General features: G+C 43.3%; 1 protein-coding gene across 1 annotated transcript in view; it reads left to right on the top strand.

Moving 5' to 3' along the window:
• The first annotated feature begins 1592 nt into the window (after positions 1-1592).
• Positions 1593-24756, top strand: part of SLC16A1 (solute carrier family 16 member 1) — a 37413-nt gene continuing 14249 nt past the window's right edge. Inside the window, exons 1-2 of the mRNA XM_075853850.1 lie at positions 1593-1722; positions 18951-19200. Coding sequence (XP_075709965.1) covers positions 18984-19200 — 217 coding nt within the window. The 5' untranslated portion in view covers positions 1593-1722; positions 18951-18983. The remainder of the gene's footprint in view (positions 1723-18950; positions 19201-24756) is intronic.

Raw genomic sequence — 24756 nt, 5'->3', positions numbered from 1 at the left:
AAATCATAGGGCTCCATAGCAAAATGTAGTATATGCCCCACCCCTTATTGAAAGCACAGACAAATAGAAGGATTTTTTTTATTAATTTTATGTTCACTATAAATTTATAACAGCTCTTTCTAGGGGGAGCTCTTTTAAGGGTATGTTCACACTGCTTATTTTCGCCAGAAATATTGGAAGCAAAAAAAAACGGCTGCGTAAGAAAACGGCCGCGAAAAATAAGTGCATGTCACTTTTTTTAGCCGTTTTTCATAGACTATTGAAAAACAGCTCCAAAAACGGCCGTAAAAAACACGAGTTGCTCAAAAAACATCTGAAAATCAGGAGCTGTTTTCTCTTGAAAACAGCTCCGTATTTTCAGACATTTTTGCGTTTGCGTGTGAACATACCCTAATACTGATGCACCGTATGCGTGCTGTGCTAGTGTATCTCTCCTGTGCAGCATGTAACAGAATTGGGTGCACTCCCTGTCAGGGTACATTCACACGCACAAGTATAAACTGCTGAAAATTACGGAGCGGTTTTCAGAGAAAACAGGCTCTAATTTTCAGCCATTTTTGTTGGCAAAAAAGCTTTTTTGGAGCCGTTTTTCTATTGACACAATGAAAAACACCTCCAAAAATGGCTCAAGAAGTGACATGCTTCTTTTTACACAGCGTTTTTTTTTTTTTTACATAATGCAGTTTTTTCCATTGATTTAAATGAGCAGATGCTTGTAGGCGTTCAGCTTCCGTTTTCTTCAGGCATATTAGGGACCTGTTCACACAGAGTGTTTTGACAAGCTTTTTGGGGCGGAAGCCGCTCCACAAAACTCGTCAAAAACCGGCCGAAAATGCCTCCCATTGACTTCAATGAGAGGCGGTTTTCTCCCGCAAGCGGTAAAACCGCCTCGCGGGAGAAAGAAGGGACATGCTCTATCTTCACGTGTTTACACCTCCGACCACCCATTGACAACAATGGGAGGCAGAGAATGCGTATTTAGCAGAGTTTATTTTCCCCTTAACGCTCAATGGGCGCGAGCGAAAAACGCAGCAAACGACGTGCAGGAAGGACAAAATCTGTCTCAAAATCCCAAACGGAATTTTGAGGCAGAAATTTCCTCCTGCAAAAAAACTGTGTGAACGACGCCTTAGAGGCATTTACACCCCTAAACTCTGCGTATGAACATCCTGCTGAAGCAAAAAACACAAGGTCAGGCCACGTGTGAACATACCCCGCAATTCATGGACAATGATATACCAGAAGGGAACAACCTACAGGCGACTACACTGACAGAACAGGCCTTGCGTAATACGGGTCATAAAGACTCGGCTGTTCACAATGAACAATGGTTTGTTGCTGTGGACAACTACTCGTCTCCTATTGCATTGTTGTCTCCCCATAACGTTCAGTAAGAGAACTTCCTATAACGAGAAACGCAAACTTTCCGATAACATTATATGTATAAAATGCAATACCGAACCATTCCCTTCATGTCGGCCGCCACACAGACCGCTATCTACATAAATAGAACTACGTCGAGCGGTCTCCTTTATGTGTTAATGAGGGGGCGGGGCCGGCAGGAGGCAGTGCCGCGCATGCTCACTGCGCTCGTCCGAGCTGCTGCTTATGTGGGGAAACTGCTGATTAGTCCATTGCTGTGGTGAGTGCGCATCGTGCGTGGCTGCTGAAGCCCTATTCTCCGCCTCTCGCGTGTGACTCCGAGATACATTGTAACCAGAGGTGAGTGGTTGGCGCTGAATTGGCGGCCTGTGCCGCCGCTTAGGGATTGGTTTAGTCCATATGAGCCGCAAGGAGAGCTGCTATTGTGGTGATAGTTCGGCGTGAAATCCACGTGTACCGGGCGACGTCATTCTCTCTGTAGCACAGGAACGTTTATTCTTTCCAGCTTGTGGTTAGTCCAGCTGTTTACTTTACTCCTGAAATGATTGTAGTCCCCGGCTGGCATAAAGGTGACTGACCCTGGGTATACAGAGGGTCAATACCCTGGCACATGGGCTAGCAGCTGCTCCCTCCTAGGTGGGGGTCACCTCTAGCTGAAAGTCACTGATGAGGGTGAAGCTCTTCATTCATTAAAGGTTGGGGTGTGTTTGAAATCTGAGTCCCAGGTGACTGATGCAATTCACTGGAAACCTCCAGACTTGTGTATGTTGCTGGGACTGGCTATCGATATTGACCTTAGATACTGATTCACATTATTGGCCACTAGATCCATCTACTCTTTATGCCGTGTTCCCCCCCCCCCCCGTTTCTAAATCTACCTGTACGTGTAAAGAACAACCACTCATCGATTCCCCATCCCTCCTATGTTATGAGGGCTGTATGCCTAAACAGTTAGTCCTTAGAATTGAGGACTAGGACCCTTTTCCCGTTCAGTAGAGATCTGGAAGTTGCAGGAGCAATGTGGGGGGAGGATCTGGCGTGGTCCTTTTGTAAGCCGCCTCCAGAGGGCTCTGGTAGATTTCCCCATTAAAAAAAACACATCTATGCTCGTTTGGGCGTATTTGGGAGAGTCGGGGGGAATAGTGGCCGGCCGGCAACTACTGCAAGTGTAACCTTGATATTCTCATATAACTGTCGGTGGAAGTTTCCATTGAACACGTTCTGATTAGATCAGTGCATGCCTGTGTTATACATGTGCACGGAATACGTTTTATTTTTCCGTTAACCTGTGCAGGTGTGAATTGACTTGTACAATAGCGACCCGATCATTTATTAGTCAGTAGATTCTCCTGTTGTGTCGGGATAGAAGGAAGCTGTAATGTGCTGGAACATTGGCCATTACACTACCGCTGTTCATTCCAGTAGACGGCAGCATGCGTTTGCGTTATGCTTCCCTCCCACCTCTATGACGCTCGCTTTTCATCTTGCAAACATAAGATCAGGTACCGATGGTGACTACATTACGTGCGCGCGTGCTATCCAATGACTCTCATGAACGGGCGTCTTGGTTGCTTAGCAACAGACCACATGGAAGGTGTGACGCTAATAGTTTATACTTGTAAATGTAGCTGAAGGCAGTACAATCTCAAGAACGCGGTGTGCAAGTGAATGTCGTCCCCGGGTGTAGCTCGACAAGATGATTTACATACGGAAACACAAGTTCCTCTTAGCTGTTTAGGATGTCATTTACACTCGGGTTTATTTACTTGTTTTGGGAGTCTTTTTCTTCTCAGTCAGTGAGGAGGCTGCTAATTCTAATGTGCGTTGCTGAATATTGTAGTGACGTGTATCTATTTCTCTTTATATTCAAGTTGCCAATCTATAAAGAGTGGCTAACATCATTTATACCCATGCATACGACCGACGTTTTCACAGGTCCGTTCTGGGGCTGCCATTCTGACCAAAAAACATTACGAGTTTAGGGTCCAGATTTGCGCCTTCACTAAACTGGTAAAAAAAAAAATTGTGAATCCTAATGACACACGGATTGCCAACAAAGGTGTTTTTATTTTGTCGGATGGACTGCAACAGGTCTGTTTTTGAGGACCACAAAACCAAAACTAATCGTATGCATGAGGCTTTAAAGTGTAGCTAAACTTTTTACAAACTTCTAACATGTCATAGTGACATGTCAGAAGTTTGTATTGGTGGGGGTCCGAGCACTGAGACCCCCCACCAATCGCTAGAACGAAGCAGCAGAAGTGTTCGTGTGAGCATTCAGCCCCTTCGTGTCTGTTCGGCTTTTTCCGGAATTAAATGTATCGGAGTACGGGCTCAATAGAAAGTCTGAGCCCGTACATCAATACACCGGCTTTCCAGAAAAAGCAGAAGAGACATGGAGCGGCTGAATGCTCACACGAACGCTTCAGCTTCTTCATTCTAGCGATTGGTGGGGGTCTCAGTGCTCGGACCCCCACCAATACAAACTTATGCCACGTCACTGACATGTTAGAAGTTTGTAAAAAGTTTAGCTACACTTTAAAGAGGCTCTGTCACCAGATTCTCAATTCCCTATCTCCTATTGCATGTGATCGGCGCTGCAATGTAGAGAACAGTAACGTTTTTTGTTTTTTTTAAAAACGTTCATTTTTGGCCAAGTTATGAGCTTTTTTCGTTATGTCCAACTGGGCGTGTATTGTGTCTCTAACTGGGCGTGTTTACGTGTATGACGCTGGCCAATCAATGACCAGTCAGCGTCATACACTCATCTCCATTGATTTACACAGCAGCGATGTGCAGCCGCATACACAGAGATTAACGTTAATCGAGTGTCTTGATAATGAATACACATGACCTCCAGCCAGGACGTCATGTGTATTCAGAATCCTGACACTTCTGACTCTCTTCTGTGAGATTTCCAGCAAGTGAAACAAAATCTCGTTTACCTCCGTAATCTCACGAGATTTTGCGTGGCTTGCTGGAATCTCACAGAAACGATTCAGAAGTGTCAGGATTCTGAATACACATGACGTCCAGGTATTCATTATCAGGACACTTGATTAACGTTAATCTCTGTGTATGCGGCTGCACATCGCTGCTGTGTAAATGAATGGAGAGGAGTGTATGACATTGATTGGTCAGCGTCATACACGTAAACACGCCCAGTTAAAAACACAATACACGCCCAGTTGGACATAACGAAAAAAAACGCCCAGTTGTCCATTTCAAACCTCATTTGCATATATATATATTTATTAGCTCATAACTTGGCCAAAAATGAAGTTTAAAAAAAAACAAAAAACTTTACTTCTCTACATTGCAACGCCGATCACATGCAATAGCAGATAGGGGTTTGAGAATCTGGTGACAGAGCCTCTTTAAGGTACGCAGTCTGATTATAAGCATTGGAGGTATTTTTAGATCTTCTCGAACACCTCATGTGGTCCATAGTAGGAGAGTATATCGCACTGTACCACACTACATCGCTAGCCAATCTGCGGCATATATCTGAATTTCAGATGCAGTTTTCTACCGTCGATTATTAAAAAAATCTGCGTTGAATTTGCTGTATAGCTACTAAGTTTCTTAAATGCCAAGCCAGAATAGGTTTAGGCTGCTGACTAGCAACAGAAGCTGCGGGTGATGAGTGCCAATGCCAAATCTCCAGAATGTTGAGAAGCTCTGGCATCCCTCCGCTTTGGTAACGGGGCTGACTTGTACTGATGCTACATTTCTGGACGAGCAGCCATGGCCGAGTGCAGGACTGTAAGGGCCTGTCCACACGTAACGCATTTGCTGCGGAAAATTTCTGCAACCATTCCACAGAAAGCAGCAGGATTTCCAGTGCAGAAAAACCGCACCATTTCCTGCCGCCTTTAGGGTATGTTCACACGATGAGAGGCATTTACGTGTGAAAAGACAGACTGTTTACAGCTGCCTCGTTTCACACGTAAAAGCTCCTCCTTGTAATTTACGAAGCGTCTGAGACGCTCGTAAATCTTGAGCTGTGCTTCATTGAGTTCAATGAAGAACAGCTCAAATTACGTGGCAAAGAAGTGCCCTGCACTTCTTTGCCGAGGCAGTCAATTTACGTGTCGTCGTTTGACAGCTGTCAAACGACGACGCGTAAATGACAGGTCTGCACAGTACGTCGGCAAACCCATTCAAATGAATGGGCAGATGTTTGCCGAAGTATTGTAGCCCTATTTTCAGACGTAAAACGAGGCATAATACGCCTCGTTTACGTCTGAAAATAGGTCGTGTGAACCCAGCCTTACTTCAGAATTTTTTTCGGACTTTGCTTCATTTTTTTCAATGCCGGGAGATGAAGTCTCCTCTGAAAAAAAGCAGCAGTTCAGTCCACTTTCCGCAGCAGGAATTGACATGCTGCAGTGGGAGAAATACAAACCGCAGGTGAATTTCTGCTCGGAAATTCTACGCAGCGTGTGGACGAGATCTGTTGCTACTGTATTCTGCGTTTTTTCTGTCCACTGCAATTCCGGGCGGAAAATATTCAGCAATTCCGCTACGTGTGGACTAACCCTAAATCTCTGGTACAGTAACTTTTTATCGAAGTGTCGTTTTGAAGGAAGACTAGTGGTAGCTATAGGGGTTTTTATTTTCCTGCTGGCTTTTTTTAAAACTGGGTGAAAAGGGACTTTAGCTTTCCAACTATTCTGGCTTGTTTTCAAGTTATTGTACAGGTGACTTTTAGCACTGTTTTTTTTTTTTTTTTTAAACTAAATTGCAGCTGTAAAGCTACTTGACAGGTACTCAAGTAGTTAATGCTGGGTCTTTGAAATAACCTTGAATTGTAGGTATTGACATTTGATTTGCATGTGGTGAGCTCTCCCAGTCAGACTGAGGTACTCGTAACCCCTTAAGGACCGAGCCATTTTTGTTCTTTTTTTTTTTTTCGTTTTTCACGCCCCGCTTTTCAAGAGCCATAACTTTTTTTATTTTTCTGTCAATAGTGGTGTGAGGGCTTATTGTTTGCGGGAGCAGTTGTAGTTTCTAATGGCACCATTTAAAGTACCGTAAAATGGTACAATATACTGCAATACTTATGTATTGCAGTATATCGTCATTTTCATAGGCTTCGGTTAAGCCTTCATTTGGCACCTGGGCTGCCATAACAACCACCGGTGCCACCCGATCGTGGTGTGGGGTTGCCGACGAGCTGTTGGAGGGTGCCTTCCCCCTTTTTTCAATGCTGCAGTTGCTATGGTCGTGATTGACTGCAGAATTTAAAGGGTTAAACTGGCAGGAACACTGTGTTCCCGGACGTTCGTCCCTGGTGTCGGCTGTAAAACACAGCTGAAACCCGCAGCGTATGGGGCGCGCTCAGACCGTGAGCGTGCTCCATACTTCCCTATGACGCTTATCACGTACATGTACGTGATAATGCATCATGGGTAAGTTCACACAGGGTAGATAAGCTGCGTAAAGGTACACGGCATATCCGCCCTGTTGCCCACAGAGAATTCCGTCTAAATAAAATCGTACCAAATTGTGGTGCAGTTTTTCGGCCGGAATGTCTGCTGTGGAAATCCTGCGATGAAAAAAAACCAACCTGCTATACTTTACCATGGTGACACGTCCCTCTGAAATTCTGCAGCCTTGGGTTGTTTCATCCCATGTGGTCGCTGCAGTCTATGATTGGTTGCAACAGTCACATGGGATGAAACGTCATCCCAGGAGGCCGGCCTGGATGAAGTGCAGAATTCCGTGTAAGCAATTTATTTTATTTTTTTCCAGCGGACTCGCAGCTTTGTTTTACCTGTTTCAATGTGGATAACCCGCAACAAAAGCCGTGATTATGCAGATACAATTGACATGTTGCGGATTAAAAAACAGCACCGCATGTCAATTTGAGGGTTTTTTTTCCCCGCTTATTTACGCAGCTTGTGGTTGAGATTTGTTCAAATCTCATCCACTCTGCTGCTACTGTATTGTGCTGCGGATTTTCCACAACTAAATAGGTTGCGGAAAAACCACTGTGTTTATACAATGTGTGAACTCTGTTTAAAACCGAATGCGTTTTTACAGCGATACGGTGCGTTTTATGTGCGCCTGTTGTAAAGCCACATTCAGTTTTTAGATTCAGTGCACCTCAATGTTTCAGATTAGTTTATGGGTCCTACTCAATGAATTAGAATATAATGAAAAAGTTCATTTATTTCAGTAATTCAATTCAAAAAGTGAAGCTCATATATTATCTAGAATCATTACACACCGTGATCTATTTCCAGCATTTGTTTCTTCTAATGTTGATGATTATGGCTATGTTCACATTTGCGTTAGGTCTCCATTCTGACTTTCCGTCTGAGCTTTCCGTCGGAGCGGAGCCCTGACTGACGCACTGAAACCAAAGGTTTCAGTTTCCATCACCATTGATTTAAATGGTGACGGACCCGGTGCCAATGGTTTCTGTTTGTCTTCGTTGTTCAAGGGTTCCGTCGTTTTGACGGGATGAATACTCGTAGTGTACGGAACCCTTGCACAGCTGAGACAAACTGAAACCTTTGGCATCGGATCCGTCGCCATTGTAATCAACGGTGATGCAAGCGGACACCTACGGTTTCCGTTTGTGTCAGTCAGGGCTCTGTTCCGACGGAAAGCTCGGACGGAACGTCTGAACAGAACCCTGACGCAGATGTCAACGAAGCCTAAAAGGGCCTTTAAGGCATATTCACTTGTGGCAGGGACTTTCCCATACATATGAAGAAATCCATGCACCAGCTGACACAACCATTCCATTCAAATGTATGGCAACGATTTATCAGCAGAAATTTCTGCTACTAGTTTGTTGCGTGGTCCTGGAATTAGCCCTGTGATGCTTTGCTACCGGGCGCTACTCCGTCTTCTGCCTCTGTGGGAAGGGAAGTGACAACAGCCCTGAGAACAATTCAACATGGGTCAGTTTTTGCTTAGGCCCTGTTCACACAGTTTTTTGCAGGCAGAAAATTCTGCCTCAAAATTCAGTTTGGAATTTTGAGACAGATTTTGATCTGCCTGCGCGCCGTTTGCCCTGTTTTTCACCGCATTTTTCGCTTGCCCTATTGAGTGCCACGGGCAAAAACGCTGCAAAATACGCTTTCTCTACCTCCCATTGATGTCAGAGGCGTAAACGCCCGAAGATAAGGCATGTCACTACTTTTTACCGCAATGTTTTTTTTACCGCTCGGGGGAAAAATGCAACCGCCTTCCATTGAAATCAATGGGAGGCCTTTTCGGACATTTTTGGCTCGGTTTCCGACGCGGTTTCTGTGTCAAACGTGTCAAAAAGCTCCGTGTGAACAGGGCTTACTCTTGTAATAGTAAACAGAAGCGTTTGTTTCAGCTTCCTTTAGGCCAGGATCACACACACCATTTTGATGCAGTTTTTATGTCAGAATTTTTTATAACCAAAACCGGCAAAAAAGTATTAAAAAAAAAACTCTGTGTGAACAGGGCCTAAAGAAGGCTGATGTGTACGCTTCTGTTTGGCTCAAAAGGTTAGTCAAACTGTCAAAATCAAACTGTGTGATCCTGGCCTTCAGCTATGTCTGGCTCCATCTTGGTACTCTGCCAAGTTTAAAGAGGCTCTGTCACCAGATTTTGCAACCCCTCTCTCCTATTGCAGCAGATCGGCGCTGCAATGGAGATGAGAGTAACGTTTTTTTTTTTTTTTTAAAAACGAGCATTTTTGGCCAAGTTATGACCATTTTTATATTTATGTAAATGAGGCTTTCTAAAGTACAACTGGGCATGTATTATGTGCGTACATCGGGGCGTTTTTACTTCTTTTACTAGCTGGGCGTTGTGTATAGAAGTATCATCCACTTCTCTTCAGAACGCCCAGCTTCTGGCAGTGCAGACACAGCGTGTTCTCCAGAGATCACGCTGTGACGTCACTCACTTCCTGCCCCAGGTCCTGCATCGTGTCGGACGAGCGAGGACACATCGGCACCAGAGGCTACAGTTGATTCTGCAGCAGCATCGGTGTTTGCAGGTAAGTCCATGTAGCTACTTACCTGCAAACGCTGATGCTGCTGCAGAATCAACTGTAGCCTCTGGTGCCGACACGATGCAGGACCTGGGGCAGGAAGTGAGTGACGTCACAGCGTGATCTCTCGAACACGCTGTGTCTGCACTGCCAGAAGCTGGGCGTTGTGAAGAGAAGTGGCTGATACTTCTCGTCAGAACGCCCAGCTAGTAAAAGAAGTAAAAACGCCCCGATGTACGCACATAATACACGCCCAGTTGTACTTTTAATTTAAACACGCCCAGTTGGACTTTAGAAAGCCTCATTTACATAAATATAAAAATGGTCATAACTTGGCCAAAAATGCTCGTTTTAAAAAAAACAAAAACAACCGTTACTCTTATCTACATTGCAGCGCCGATCTGCTGCAATAGGAGATAGGGGTTGCAAAATCTGGTGACAGAGCCTCTTTAACAAGCAAACACCTGAATTTGATTAACAAGTGGTAATAGTGCTGTGGCTTGTAACGTGAATCGCCGTTATTTACCAGGTGCACGGTGAAACAACGCGTCGTATATAGCAGTCTTCTATTTCCTCTATTCAGGCTTTCATTTCTCAACTAACAATATAATTCTTTGAAAAACTCATTCTTGCTTGTGACTGATTCCTCATTATAAATCTATTGGTAAATGTCTTGGGGTCCACTTACAGTTGAGGTGCAGTTACAACAGCAAAAGAAGAAAAATCTTGGTAAAAATGCACAGATTTTTTGGATGGGGTTCTAACCGCACCGCAACGTGTAAATGGACACTAAGAGCTCGTTCAGACAAACATGAGTAACGTCCGTGTGTTGCGCATGGAAATCGCGCAGCACATGGACCAATTCATTTCAATGGGGCTGTTCACATGTTTTCACGCAGCAAGAGTCCGTTGCGTGAAACTCACTGCATATCCTATATTGGCGTGTTTTCACGCACCTATCCACCTATTGAAGTCAATGGGTGTGTGAAAACCACGCACCGCACACAGATGCACGTCCATGTGCGGTGCGTGCTTTGCGCTGCAATTCAATTGAAGATAATGAAGAAAAAAAGGGGGGGTTTGGCGAGTGTGTGAATAACATATGCCACTCGCAAAGCACACTGATGCATAATGCAACACACACGGACCAGATTCACACGCGGTTTCCACGCTCGTCAATCTGATACGCTCGTGTGAATGTAGCCTAACTGTTCTAAACTTCACGGTATCCCCCTCCCATATCTAAGGGTGTATTCAGCTGTTGAGTGGGGGTGCAGTTAAGAATGTGGTAAAAAAAAAAAGTTATGCAATTTGGTGCATTTTTCTTCCGCAACTGCATAAAAAAAATTCAACAAATTTTACGTAAAACACAAGCAATTTTAACCTCAATCGCGTCTTCTTAGTCTATACCCTAAGGGCCCCTTTACACGTCCCAACTTTCTGCCCAGCGAGTGCAGATCAACAATGCAGCGTGTCGATCAGCACTCGTTTGGTCCATTTAAACTGAGCAATGATCTAATACAATTGTCATTCCACCTACATTTGCCGACAAAGGGGCGTTTGCTTGTTCATCGACTGATCGCTGCCTGTTTACACAGGGCAAAGATCAGGAATGAGCTTTCCTTCACCCGATCGTTGCCAGTGTAAGGCGACCTTTTTTCTTTGTAGCGAGCGATTAATCGATGTCCATAGGAATGCATTAGGCTTAGGGCCACATACTCCGTATTTCTCACTACAAAATAATCGCTTGAAAATCCCTTCAAAATCGCTCCTGATAACTTTGAAATCTCCTCCGCATGTCGCAAATAAAAAATAAAATATATAGCAAATCGACTTGACTGAGGAGATTTTGAAGAGCTTTTCAGGATTCTCAATGCATTGTTGTGGACAGCGGTTGCTATGTGTTTACCTTCTTGCAACTGTTTTTAACATGTGCATCTTCAATCAAAATGAATAGAATATTCCTACTGTGCGGGACCTTTGCCAATCAATGTACCCTGTCATTTCTTACATACGTTTAGTGCCTAAAGGAGTGTCGCTCAAAAGCTGCTGCATTCTGCATTTGTTAGCAGCAATTTTGACGAGTATTGCGGAGTTCTCCACTTTTTGGTGTCAAAAGAACATCCTGAAGGGGCAAAAAGCTAAAATTGTATAGAAAAAAGCCATTTGTAGGAAGACCCCACAGTCAGGCAATGACGGGTTATCAAATTGCTTGTCAATGGCCAGGCATTGTTGTAGGTTAAATGGCTGTTCACCTTCACAATTGTGTGGCCACTACTGACTACACTGCTTATGGCCGCATGTTTGACCTTCAACAGCACAGCCAGTAACTGGCAATTTGACAACTGCGTTAATGTCACTTTACTGGGTGTCAGGTGGTGGCTGTGAACCAATAAAATCCGACAACAGTTCAGTATCTGTTATCAGACATTTAACATGAATGAATTTGCCACTTAGCTATTTGGACTACGTTTATTTCAAGTCTTTGGCCAGCTTTAGATACATTATTAGGCCCGGTTCACACTGAGTTTTTTTGCCGCGTAACCACGGCAAAACCCATGGCAAAAAACGGCCGAATTGGACTCCCATTGAATGAAGTGACATGCCCTATCTTGAGGCGTTTTCCGAATCAATGGGAGACGGAAATAAACAAGTTGTTTTTTTTTTTTTTTTTGCAAAAAGGCTTTGTTATTCCATCTTTCTGTTGAAGAGAGCTAAAAAAAAAAAAAACCTCAAACAACCGCGTCAAACACTTAAGAAAAAAAAAAAACAGCTGAATTTTCCGTGTGAACATACCCTTAAACTTCCATGTCTAGTGGCCTGTTTATGATTTTTTTTTTGTTCATACCTTTTAGGGCTTGTCCACGTGTAACAGACTTGCTGTGTTTTTTCCGTCCGGAATTGCGGCCGGATAATACGCAGCGGATAAAAAAAGCGGCAAAGTGGGTTTGATTTAACAAATGTCGTCCACACGCTGCAGAGAAATTCCGTCCAGAAATTCACCTGCTGTGCGTAATTTTCGTTCCGCAGCATGTCCATTATTGCTGCGGAAAGTGGTTTGATTTCTTGCGTTATGATGTGCTGCAGACTTTCTTACAGGGGATGGAAATTACATCACTGGAAGAAGAAATTTTAACCTCGCACGGCCCTTGAAAAAAACGCACCAAAAAATCCACTATTTTCGCAGTAAAAAAAATGCATGTAATGCTGCAGAATTTTCCTGCAGCAGATCTGCTACATGTGGACGAGCCCTTAGTTTTCTTGCATTTCTGGGTTGCTTAGAAATCTCTGCAGTTGCAATACCTTCCTCCAAATGACGCCCAGTGCTATTTCTAACCTGAACCATCTGATGTGAGTTCATAATCCAGCCATGTGGCCTCTTCAGCTATAAATGCTTGTCCTTGTCATGAGACTGGTAACAAATACAGAGCTTGTTCTAGTCTCCTTTACTCTTGTTCTGGTGCCAAGGCATACTTCAGCCTAGAGAGCTGCGGCGGGTTTAAAGGAAACAACTGCTCAGTAGAGCTTTACGGTCAGATTTGTAGACTTTTATGAAATATGCCATAGTGTCTGGTGTCACTTGTGCTAGTTCTAGGTCATGAGTCTATTTTTCAATTAATTTTTTATTTTTTATTTTTTTTTAATTCAAGGGTGGATTAAAAAAAAAAAAAATTCTAAACACGTAAAAACTGAAGACCGTTTAGTTAAGTGTAAGGATAAGTTCGTTTTCAGGCTTCGTAGGAACATCTACTTGTAACCTTCAGAGTCCCTGGATCATTAGTTTTCTGCTTGCTGGGTAAACTTGCCAAGGATGGTGTTCTTCATCGGTAGACACGTTTTACTGTGTGCTGCAAATTCAGAGGACTTTGTTATTAAATAAGTCATCTACTAGTTCTTGAGCAGGCTTTTTTTTTCTTTGACTGATTGACTTTTCACAGCAAATCCGCTACGTGGGAACTTCGGGTGAGCGTTTGCTTTAGGTTGGCGTCAACCTTGATGGTCACATCTTGTTGTTTTTTTTATAGCAACACAATATGACTGCTCTTTAAACAAATACACACTTAAAGGGAATGTGACGCTAGAAAAAAATGTATTTTTTTTTTTTTAGTTAAACTATTAGTGTGTAGGTGATTAAACATTGTTCTAATTTTTTTCACGAGTCAGGAAATATTATAAATTAGATTCTAATTTATAATATTTCCCAGTGCTGGTCACTAGACTGCAAAATTAGAGAAAACTCACTCGCTCTAGTGAGCTCACAGAATCCCACCTCCTTTATCCTGGCTAGTGCCGGGAGAAACGAAGGGATTGAACGGTCAAACCTCCTACACTGTGTGTCGCCATTTTTTGAGCTAACACACAGTGTAGTAGGTTAACATACAGTAGTAAACACACAGTAAAACACTTACATACACAGAAATAACTTACCTGCTCCAGCCGCCGCCGCTCCCTCCGGTCTGTCCGCTTCGTCTGCTACCTCCCGCTCCAAGTGCACATGTCCGGAAGCCGCGACCGGAAGTAGCCGTGACTTTTGGTCCACAGGAAAATGGCGCCGGACGGCGCACAGTTCAACTTGGACTGTGTGGGAGGATTAGATACAGGGCTCAGCAGACAGTATAACACGAACATAATACACACATCACATACACGAACATAAATTACCTGCTCCCTCCACTCCTATTCCTTGCGTCTTCGCTTCCTTGAACATATGGCCGGAAGTCGTTATCTTACTGTCTGGCAGCGGCTTCCGGTCCACATGAAAATGGCGCCGGATTTCGCTCTGCTAACGAGCTTCGTTTTGATATGTGTGGGAGTGGCGCATGCACCGTTCCCACACAGACGGCGTACGCTGCGGAGAATGGAGCGGCTCCCGCTCGCATTTTCTATGGGGATGTATGTGCCGTATTCCATCTCTGTGTATGTGTTACTCGACACATACAGAGATGAAAAAAAATGGTAGCCCCCATAGAGAAGTAAAAGTAAGAAAAATGTAGAACTCAAGAACACAAATAAATAAAATGTATGTTCATATCATACTAAAAGCAATATGATAAAATAAATCAATTTCAGGACACCTTCCCTTTAAGAAATGACTGAGATCAGCAGGTTTGTGTAAGGATCTGTTATCACAATACGGGTGATGTGGTGTTTTAAAAAAAAAAAATAAAGACAAATGGCGAAGTCTGTGTCTACTGTTTAATGTGTTTGGAATTTTGTCATGCAAATGTTGCGGTTATTAATTTTGTTGCCGCATTGCGCTTTTACTGCGGTTGGTTTAGAGGTGTTGACACTGGGATAACCACGTGTGGAGGGAATGCGTAAGTAGTTGTTCTGCGGTACTGAACGTAAAGGGGTTTGCCAGAGAGAAAATTGATGGCCTATTCTCAGGATGGGCCATGGATATCTGCTAAGCGGGGTTCCAACCCTTGGCAGCTCTGCTGATCAGCTGTTTTGAAGGGGCTGCGGCGCATGTGCGAGCCCTTCTTCCAGCACTTTTCTTGTGAAACACAGACACGCTAGCAGCGGTTTAGAGTATCACGGTCTTATCCCATTCGTTGATGCCCTGTCCTAGGAATGGGCCATTCATTTTCTCTCCGGAAAACCCCTTTAATTACTGCATATCCGCCCACAAGCAACCTGACAAATACTTTTTTGTTTTAAAACTGTCTGAACCGCACCATAACTACATAAAGAAAACAGTGACAAAAACGTGTTCGGATTTAAAATACGTTTTTTGATGCGAATGTAATTCACAACGTGTGGGCATAAGGCCTAATTCACACGACCGGGTTCGGTCCGTGATATACAGTCTGCATGTCGGTAGTATTTCCTGGACCGCATAAGGTGCAGGGAGGAACGCTACTAGCATCATAGTTCTGTACGATGCCAGGAGTCCCTGCCTCGCTACGGGATTACTGCCCCGTACTGTAATCATGTTTTCAGTACGGGGCAGTAGTTCCGCGGGGAGGCAGGGAACCTAGTGTCATACATAACTATGATGCTAGGAGCCCTGCGCTGTGTTCGGTCCAGGATATGCGTCTGACATGCTGTCCGTTTATCACGGACCGCACACGCTTGTGTGAATTAGGCCGAACTTTGTTTTGAACGTTTATTCATTCGCTTATTTTAATTCTCTTCTAGGTCTGATAATCTGGTACCTATCAAGTCATTTTGATGGCAGATTAGTTTGTAGCTTCCGCTTTAGATCATAGATGACCTAATACAGACCTTTAGAAATTTGTCAGGCCGCTCCAGAATTTAACATTTCAGTGGGCCAAAAATAACTAAAAAAAAAATTGGTGCTCTGGCTACCTGGATTTTGTCTATTTTATTTTTTTTGCCCCGCTTGTACACTTATGGCTTTGTGTGGCAGGTATATTTGTATTATGCTTATTGCTGTAACTGCTGTCTTGCGCTAGCAGAGGAACCTTTTGTGACTAAGCAGCCAGACTTTAGTGAACGTCATCCTTCTGGGGAAATCTTCATGTGTACATTCTCTTCCTGGCTACGTAACTCTTACTAATGAAGTCACATGTTCCTAAATTAAAGAGGGGGATAAAAACGCTACGAGGCACGTCTTGCACGTAGTTCACAGTAGTGTCAAGTATCACTATAGCCTGATTCTCTGTCCTGATGTTACACTGAAAACAGCAGTGGAAAAATATTTTGCTTTCCTGGTTAACTAAAATACTAGCTCAGTGGTTTACATATCTGACCCTTATTTCCTGAGGAAGCTTCAGAGCTTGGCATATTCTCAGTGAATGGACAGTGTCCTTTTCAGGGCTTTTAAATGCACTTTCTCTCAATCTACAACAATGCCCCTGCTTTTTAAAGTGAATTGTTTAGAGCCTCTGTCGGGGTGTGTGCACAAGCACAGAATATATGTAGCTTTCCGTTGATGACAACAGTTTGTTGATAAACCCAAGTGATATATTGCTGTTGGCATCAAACTTTTTTTTTTTTTTTTTTTTTTTTTTTAACCCATTGCAGGTTTACTAATACCAGACAATGGTCAGGAGATGATACAAATGTGATTACACTAATTTGGGGCATGTCAGGGCAGGCATCTAAGGCTATGTTCACACAGTTTTTTTGCAGGCAGAAAATTCTTTTTGAGGCAGATTTTGATCTGTCTTCATGCAGATTGCGGCGTTTTTCGCCCGCGCCCACTGAACGCTGCAAATTACGCTCTCTGCCTCCCATTGATGTCAATGGGAGGTCAGAGGCGTAAATGCCTGAAGATGCGGGAAAAAACTCTTCCGCCTCCCATGAAAATCAATGGGAGACATTTTCGGCCATTTTTTGGCTCGTTTTCCGACGCGGTTCCCGTGTCAAAAAAACATATCAAACTCTGTGTGAACTGGCCCTTACACCTCTAATGGCTGGATGAGCTTGTTAGCAGAAATGGAGACTTTCTATATTGGTAAGTATTCTTACAATGAATGTGATCCCTCCACTTTTTTTTTTTTTTTCCACACCTATTGGTCTGAGGATGCTCAAATGTCTGAGACTGTCGATGATGCCTCTACTCCTCTATGATCACCCGAATAATAGACTTTCTAGCTCAGTATGTTTTTAATGTAAAGAATTAAAGAGTCTGCACGGGGGAAAACTGCTAAATAATGCACAATACAAGTCATATAATGACCAGAAATAGTGTTGTTCCTCATGTACACACTTAGAACAGCTTATTATGAAGTCACCCAAAAAGTAAGGTACACCTTAGAGCAGGGGTCTCAAGCACGCGGGCCACATGCGGGCCCCTAGGGCTGTCATCTGCGGCCCAGTGTAGACTGAATCAAGCCATAGATTTTTCCCTGCAGGGGAACTGTAGTATTACATGGACAGGCTGCGTCCGCCAGAGCAAAAGCTGCTCTTAGTGAGTAGAGCTTGGCTCTGGCTAATCGGGACCAAAGTGGGAGATCTCCACCCCTACATGATGTCCATGTGCCCTAATAAGCCATATTGAAAGGAGTTGTTTTCAAGAGACAAGAACGTTTTACATATTTTTTTTTTTTTTTTTTTTTATATATAAAAAAATATTACACTAAACTTTTTTTTATATTGTAAATGTTACATTTTCCAGCAAAGACCTAAACAGTTCTTCCATAAGTTCTCAGGGCATTGTTACTTTAACAAAATTCTTAAGACTCGGTTGAATAACAATCATAAACGGCAGTGTTTTTTTTAGTGCAAAGCTTTGTTTAATTTATTTTTCATTGATATTGCTGTTGATCTTGGCAGGGAACATCCACCCTTGTTTGTAGATGGGGTGTAGCAATTTAGATTTTTCCACTTGCTTAACTAGACTACCACAACTCTTTTATATTGGAAACATGTATTTGTACTTTAGTACTCTGTCTCTAAAGGGCACCAGCATTTCTCCTATTAAACCAGCACTACGTGGCGTGGTGGTGGGTGAAAAATAATTTCTATATAACCTATAATTGTCGTCTTAGTCGGCTCTGTAGCTTTAGTATTCAGTTTTTTAGTGTTCCCACACCGTATGCTAATGAGCTTAAGTCATATCTTCGTTTGAAAAGTCGTATCTTCATTCCTCAAGTCTTTCAGAGTTTACCCCTCCTCCTTACTTTTGATTGACAGCTCCACTCCTTCCCCAGCACACACAATCCTGCACTTGTGCATTGATGTCCTCTTCTAGGGTTTGCGCACAAAGGGACAGCAAATTATTGCGATAAAAGGCGCAAAATGTTTGTAGACCGTTATTTACAGTCGGAGGAGTTTAGGAGAGGGGATAACGGCAATGAACTTTTGATGGCAGCGGCCAGTGATGGATAAGTAAAGTCCAATAGGTGAAATGCTGGTGACCGGTTCCCTTTCACCGCCTACATGTTCTAGAAAATTTTCGGAAGCCTGTATGGCCGGTGAAGCACACTGTCTGGCTGTCCGGGTTGGGCAAATGTAAGGTAGCCAATCTGTCAGTTTTTCTACTGGTGCCTTTTTTTTTTTATTTCTATGAAAGTTATTTGCTGACTATTTAAAATCAAATTGGCCCATGGAGCAGTTTGTGGCTCCTAATGTCTACAAATTGTCCACAGATTTTGTATTTCCACTGCATCCTAATGCCAGTTTTCAACGGCATCCGAGTGGCACCCAATAGTCTTCATGGACCCATTTACTTTAGCGGGTGAAACTGGTATGTGAAAACTGACCCGATTCTCCGATCTGTGGAAAGATAGGACATGTCCTATCTTTCCACGGATCACTGACTGGACTCTGCCGGCGCACACTGTCGTGTTCATGAGGCATAACTTGGTGTATTTAGTGTACACATTGGTCATGTGCTTGCTGGCATTTTTTTAAAATGTCATGTAATGGTTTTAAGCCATTCTACAAAGAACAAATTGTAATGCTCTGTAGCTGATGCAGGAATGAGCGGGCAGCAGTGTAATGGATGGATCGTTGGTCATGGAAAATGGAATTATACGGTGATTGAGTCACATTTTTCTTGCTAAACATACGCTTCCCTGAATACCCCCCAAATGAAGAATCTAATTGCATAGTTTTTATACACTTGATTTTGCCTAATGTTTGTTTTTTTGTTTTTGTTTTTTTCCAGAAGTTACAAGAAAAAGCTTAATACACCACCAAGATGCCACCAGCAATAGGCGGACCTGTTGGTTACACACCACCAGAAGGAGGCTGGGGATGGGCTGTGGTTGTTGGTGCCTTCGTGTCAATTGGCTTCTCTTATGCCTTTCCCAAATCCATCACAGTCTTTTTTAAAGACATAGAAGTAATATTTGGAGCAACAAGTAGTGAGGTCTCATGGATTTCTTCAATTATGCTGGCTGTGATGTATGCTGGAGGTAAAGCTTTATTAATATAAAATAAATCTTCTTCTGCTTTTGTAACTCATGATGGGTAAGAAATCAAAATGCAGAAAAGAAAATTTGTTAAAGCAGTGCCAGTATAGAGGGAAACCTGTCTTACTTGGATTAGCCTATAAACTTTGTTCACACGGTGCGGTGGGTGCAACTGGACCTTAACTGCACTGTATGAACTAGACCATAAACTGCCAATTCACGATGCAATAGAAGCAGAGATATTAAATGGTGTACATACGTACTAAACTTGTATAAGTCATTATACTATGACTGATTCTTATTTACTTAAGACCAGTACTATAGAGTGCACATATACGTAGCCGTTGTTTCTGAGTAGGGTGCCATGCGGCAAAACTGTTTGCGGTCTTACCATACATTGTCAACCACGTGCTTCACCTATAGAGGTCATGCTGCCAAAAACCACAGTTAGGGCCACTTCACACTGAGTTTTTTTTGTACGTGGATACCGCGCCAAAAAACGTCCGAAAATGCATCTTCGGGTGTTTACGCCTCTGATCTCCCATTGACATCAATGGGAGGCAGAGAAGACTCATTTCGCTGTGTTTTATGCCCGCGGCGCTCAATGCCCGCTCAATGGCCGCGGGCAAAAAAAATGCTGCGAAAATCGGCATGCAGGCAGAGGAAAATCTGCTTTAAAATTCCGAACGGAATTTTGAGGCAGATTTTCCTCCTGCAAAAAACTCAGTGTGACCCAGTCGAAGGCCCCATGCACACGAACGTAAAATCGCCCGTAATCACGGGCCCATAGACTTCTATTGGCCATGGGTACCTCCCCGTATGCTTACGGGAAGGTGCCCGGGCCGTTGAAGAATATACAACATGTCCTATTTTAGGCCGTACTACTGCACGGGCAGGCCCATAGAAGTCTATGGGGCTCCCGTAATTACAGGAGCGTTGCTAGGTGACGTCAGTGGATAGTCACTGTCCAGGGTGCTGAAAGGGTTAACTGATCGGCAGTAACTCTTTTAGCACCCTGGACAGTGACTTCCGATCACAATATAAATCAACGTGTAAAAAAAAATAGTTCATACTTACCCAGAACTCCCTGCTTCTTATGACGTTTCAGCCCATGTGACCGCTGCAGCCAATCACAGGCTGCAGCGGTCACATGGACTGCCGCGTCATCCAGGGAGGTCGGGCTGGATGTCAAGAGGGATGCGTCACCAAGGCAACGGCCAGGTGAGTATGAATTTCTTTTACTTTTACCTCGGAAAGGGCTGCCCGTTCTCTCTATCCTGCACTGATAGAGAAGGGGCTGCCGATTAGTGCAGTGCAATTTTGCAGCGAAAACATGCCCCTAAATACGGGTGGAATACTGGTGACATCGGACCGTGTCTGAAAAATGGTGTAATCCTGCAAAAAAAAAATGGGGCTTGCATGTTTAAGCATTTTTAATTGCATTCTCTATTGAAATTGTAAAGAGGCTCTGTCACCACATTATAAGTGCCCTATGTAAGGAGATGGGCGCTATAATGTAGAGGACAGCAGTGCTTTTTATTTTTTTTTTAAAACTATATTTTCACATGTTAGCGATTTTAGCTTTATGCTAATGAGTTTCTCAATGGACAACTGGGCGTGTTTTACTATTGACCATGTGGGCGTTGTACAGAGGAGTGTATGACGCTGACCAATCAGCGTCATACACTTCTCTCCATTCATTTAGTCAGTGCATAATGACACTCGGTTGTTCACGATGTGCTGTCTTATACGAACACATTAACGATACTGAAGTGTTTAGACAGTGAATAGACATTCCACGTGATGTCTATTCACAATCCCGGCACTTCGTTAATGTTTCTGTGGTTGTTACAGCAGAGCAAGCGTAATCTCGCGAGATAACGCTGTAAATGACAGGTTACAACAAGATTACGCTTGCTCTGATGTAACAACCACAGAAACATTAACGAAGTGCCGGGATTGTGAATAGACATCACGTGGAATGTCTATTCACTGTCTAAACACTTCAGTATCGTTAATGTGTTCGTATAAGACAGCACATCGTGAACAACAGTGTCATTATGCGCTGACTAAATGAATGGAGAGAAATGTATGACGATGATTGGTCAGCGTCATACACCTCTGTACAACGCCCACTTGGTCAATAGTAAAACACGCCCAGTTGTCCATTGAGAAGCTCATTAGCATAAAGCCAAAATCGCTAACATGTGAAAATAGATCGGTTTTTTTTTTTTAAATAAAAAGCACTGCTGTCACCTACATTATTGCGCGAATCTCATTATGTAGGAGATAGGGCACTTATAATGTGGTGACAGTCTCTTTAAAGAGGCTCTGTCACCAGATTTTCCAACCCCTATCTCGTATTGCAGCAGATCGGCGCTGCAATGTAGATTACAGTAACGTTTTTTTTTTTTGTTTTGTTTTTTAAACTAGCATTTTTGTGCAAGTTCTGAGCATTTTTATATTTATGCAAATGAGCCTTAAGTACAACTGGGCGTGTTTAAAGTTAAGTGCGTGTGCACGTACATCTGTGCGTTTTTACTTGTTTTACTAGCTGGGCGTTGTGAATGGAAGTGTATGATGCTGACGAATCAGCATCATCCACTTCTCTTCGTTACCACCCAGCTTCTGGCAGTGCACAGACACACAGCGTGTTCTCGAGAGATCACGCTGTGACGTCACTTCCTGCCCCAGGTCCTGCATCGTGTCGGACGAGTGAGGACACATTGGCACCAGGCGACGGAGGCTACAGTTGATTCTGCAGCAGCATCGGCGTTTGCAGGTAAGTCGATGTAGCCTCTGGTGCCGATGTGTCCTCGCTCGTTAGACACGATGCAGGACCTGGGGCAGGAAGTGACGTCACAGCGTGATCTCTCGAACACGCTGTGTCTGTGCACTGCCAGAAGCTGGGTGTTGACGAAGAGAAGTGGATGATGCTGATTCGTCAGCATCATACACTTCTATTCACAACGCCCAGCTAGTAAAACAAGTAAAAACGCCCAGATGTACACACACAATACACGCCCACTTGTACTTAAGAGGGGCTCATTTGCATAAATATAAAAATGGTCATAACTTGGCCAAAATTGCTAGTTTTTGAAAAAAAAAAGTTACTGTTATCTACATTGCAGCGCCGATCTGCTGCAATACGAGATAGGGGTTTGAAAATCTGGTGACAGAGCCTCTTTAACTTGACAAAACTACTGACTATTTTTAAAAAAACTGAATACGTTCGTCGCCTCCTACTGGACTGGATTCACTAGCTAAAACGATAGTTTGGCCATGCCTTTTCCTAATGAGCAACTTGAATTTGCGCTTATGGTGTACTCGCATGGTGCGGTTTCACCACACGGCCAAAAACGCATGCGTTTTTCGGTGCAGATTTTGGCCACATAGTAAAAAAAATGTGGCAGAACCGCACCATGTGACTACACCCCAAGATGTAGCCTGTGGCCAGCAGGTGACATATCTAGGTCTCCATGCACTTCTGTCGGTCTGGATGTGTCGTCTGGTTCACAGTCAGTTCTGGTGAGACGAACGTACAAATTTGTGACCTGCTATATGCTAGCAGACACTCTTTCTGCATGAAAAACTTACACGTGTTTTCAATTTGGCACATATTTGCAACGAACCGGCCAAAACGCGCAAATTGAAATGCTCTACCAAATAAAAAAAGAAACAAAAATGGCAGATGGGTGCCCCCATGTGTTTGGAGGGATCAATAAGGGGGGGGCAGTTTTTAACCATACTGGATTCTGGACAGCGTTTTTTTTTTTTTTTTTTTTTATTGCCTCTGCATCAGCATGGGGCTTCTACCGATTTTTGTCATGACCTTGAGTAACTCCAAAATCATTGCCCATTTCTGAGTATTGAACTGATCGTTCTTCCCGAGTTGCACAATTTGTATGTTTTCAGCTTTGGGAACATCTATGGGTTTATTCATTGACCAAACCTGGTCAAAAGACCAGTTGGCAATTCTCCTTTACACCCTTGCTTTCCTTAAAATACCTTTTGCACACTCCTCTAGTCATAAAGATTACTTTTATACTTCCATAAATGTTTCAGAGAAACGTATTCCGTGCATTTTTAGCATGTGACAGACTTTAAATATATTTTCTCTTGGCTAAACGTACACTATTTTTTCCTATTGGTTTACCTTCAATTCTTCCCCCTGTCATTTTCTTACCTGCAGTTCAATAAGCGCAGAGTGCAACTCCTGCCAGATGGAAAGTCATTGGCTTCAAATAGATGTATGTGGTTTATATTGTGCTGTGCGTGTGTGAGCACATTGTCCTTTCACTGTAGGGGCGTTTTTTAAAGTCCTACATCGTTATGACTGTTCAGAATTAATGAAACGGACAGCAATATGCGACTCCGATTTTCAGCTGTGTTGTAGAGGCCGATCCAGATACAGGCCCACATTTATAAAAGATGGAGCCAAAATCGAAGTTCAATCTGGACTACTTTATTGAAGTATGTTGACACGTTTGACTTATAAAGGTGTAATTTCTGACCATGTCACAATATAAATCACTGCCATTGACTTTTCTACTGGCTAAAATAACCACCTTTTTATACATCCGGCTCTGTGTGGGGGAGAGATATATAAATTTGTCTAAATCCTGGCGAAATGGTAAACGTCGACTTTTCATTCCGGTTTACATACTGCAGTGTGTGGCTAAATTTATCTAAATTTTGGCGCAAATGGTTAAAATTTATGTTGACATTAAAGTTAAAAAAGAAAAAAAAAAAAAAAAAAAAAAGGCCATTGTCGCTTTACGAATATACACTTTGGTAAGGCCCCATGCACATGACCGTAAAAAACCTCAGTTTTTGCGGACCGCGATTGCGGTCCGCAAAGACGGAGCCATTCACTTTCATTGAACACTGACACCTTTCCGTAGCACTACGGAAGGGTGTCAGTGCCGTGGAAATGTTCCGGGAATTATGGAACATGTCCGTTCTTTCGCATTTTGCGGGCTGTGCTCCCATACTTTTGTATGGGAGCACGGCACGAAAATGCGGTTGTCAGTCAGCGGCCAGCCGTGCCCGCAATCGCGGGCCGTGATTGCGAGCACGGTCGTGTGCATGGGGCCTAAGTGTGTATTCTATGGTGTTATTTATATTTTACTTTTTAAGAGCTTATGCACATGGCAATATTGGTCTATACGAGCTCCAAGTTGTACAGTTCTGTACTACGGCACCTATAGAAGGCTATGTGGCCGTACTGAGCCTCTGTTTTTGATAGAGTTATCTCTTAATCGTGGCATGTTGTAGATATTCTTCCCTAGAAACACGGCTTTTAGGGGACACTTCCTCCGTAATACATTGCTGTAGGGAGGTATTCTATGTATTAGTGACTTCATATGCTGCTGTATAAGATCTATGCACAGGCCTCATGCACATGACACAACTCTTTTGTAATAAAAGGCGTATGAACGTATGGCATACAGTTGCTGCGTATTAATTACTAGAAGTCTTATCCGGAAAACCAGGGCAAGCGGTTTTGCACAGGGTTTCAACGTATTTTTATTTTGTGTTGCGGTACGCTTTCCTCTC

The sequence above is a fragment of the Rhinoderma darwinii genome, chromosome 2, assembly GCF_050947455.1.
Source record: "Rhinoderma darwinii isolate aRhiDar2 chromosome 2, aRhiDar2.hap1, whole genome shotgun sequence".
Lineage (NCBI taxonomy): Eukaryota > Metazoa > Chordata > Amphibia > Anura > Rhinodermatidae > Rhinoderma > Rhinoderma darwinii.
Note: the sequence above shows the minus strand (reverse complement) of the source record. Positions and strands in the feature narration are given on the sequence as shown.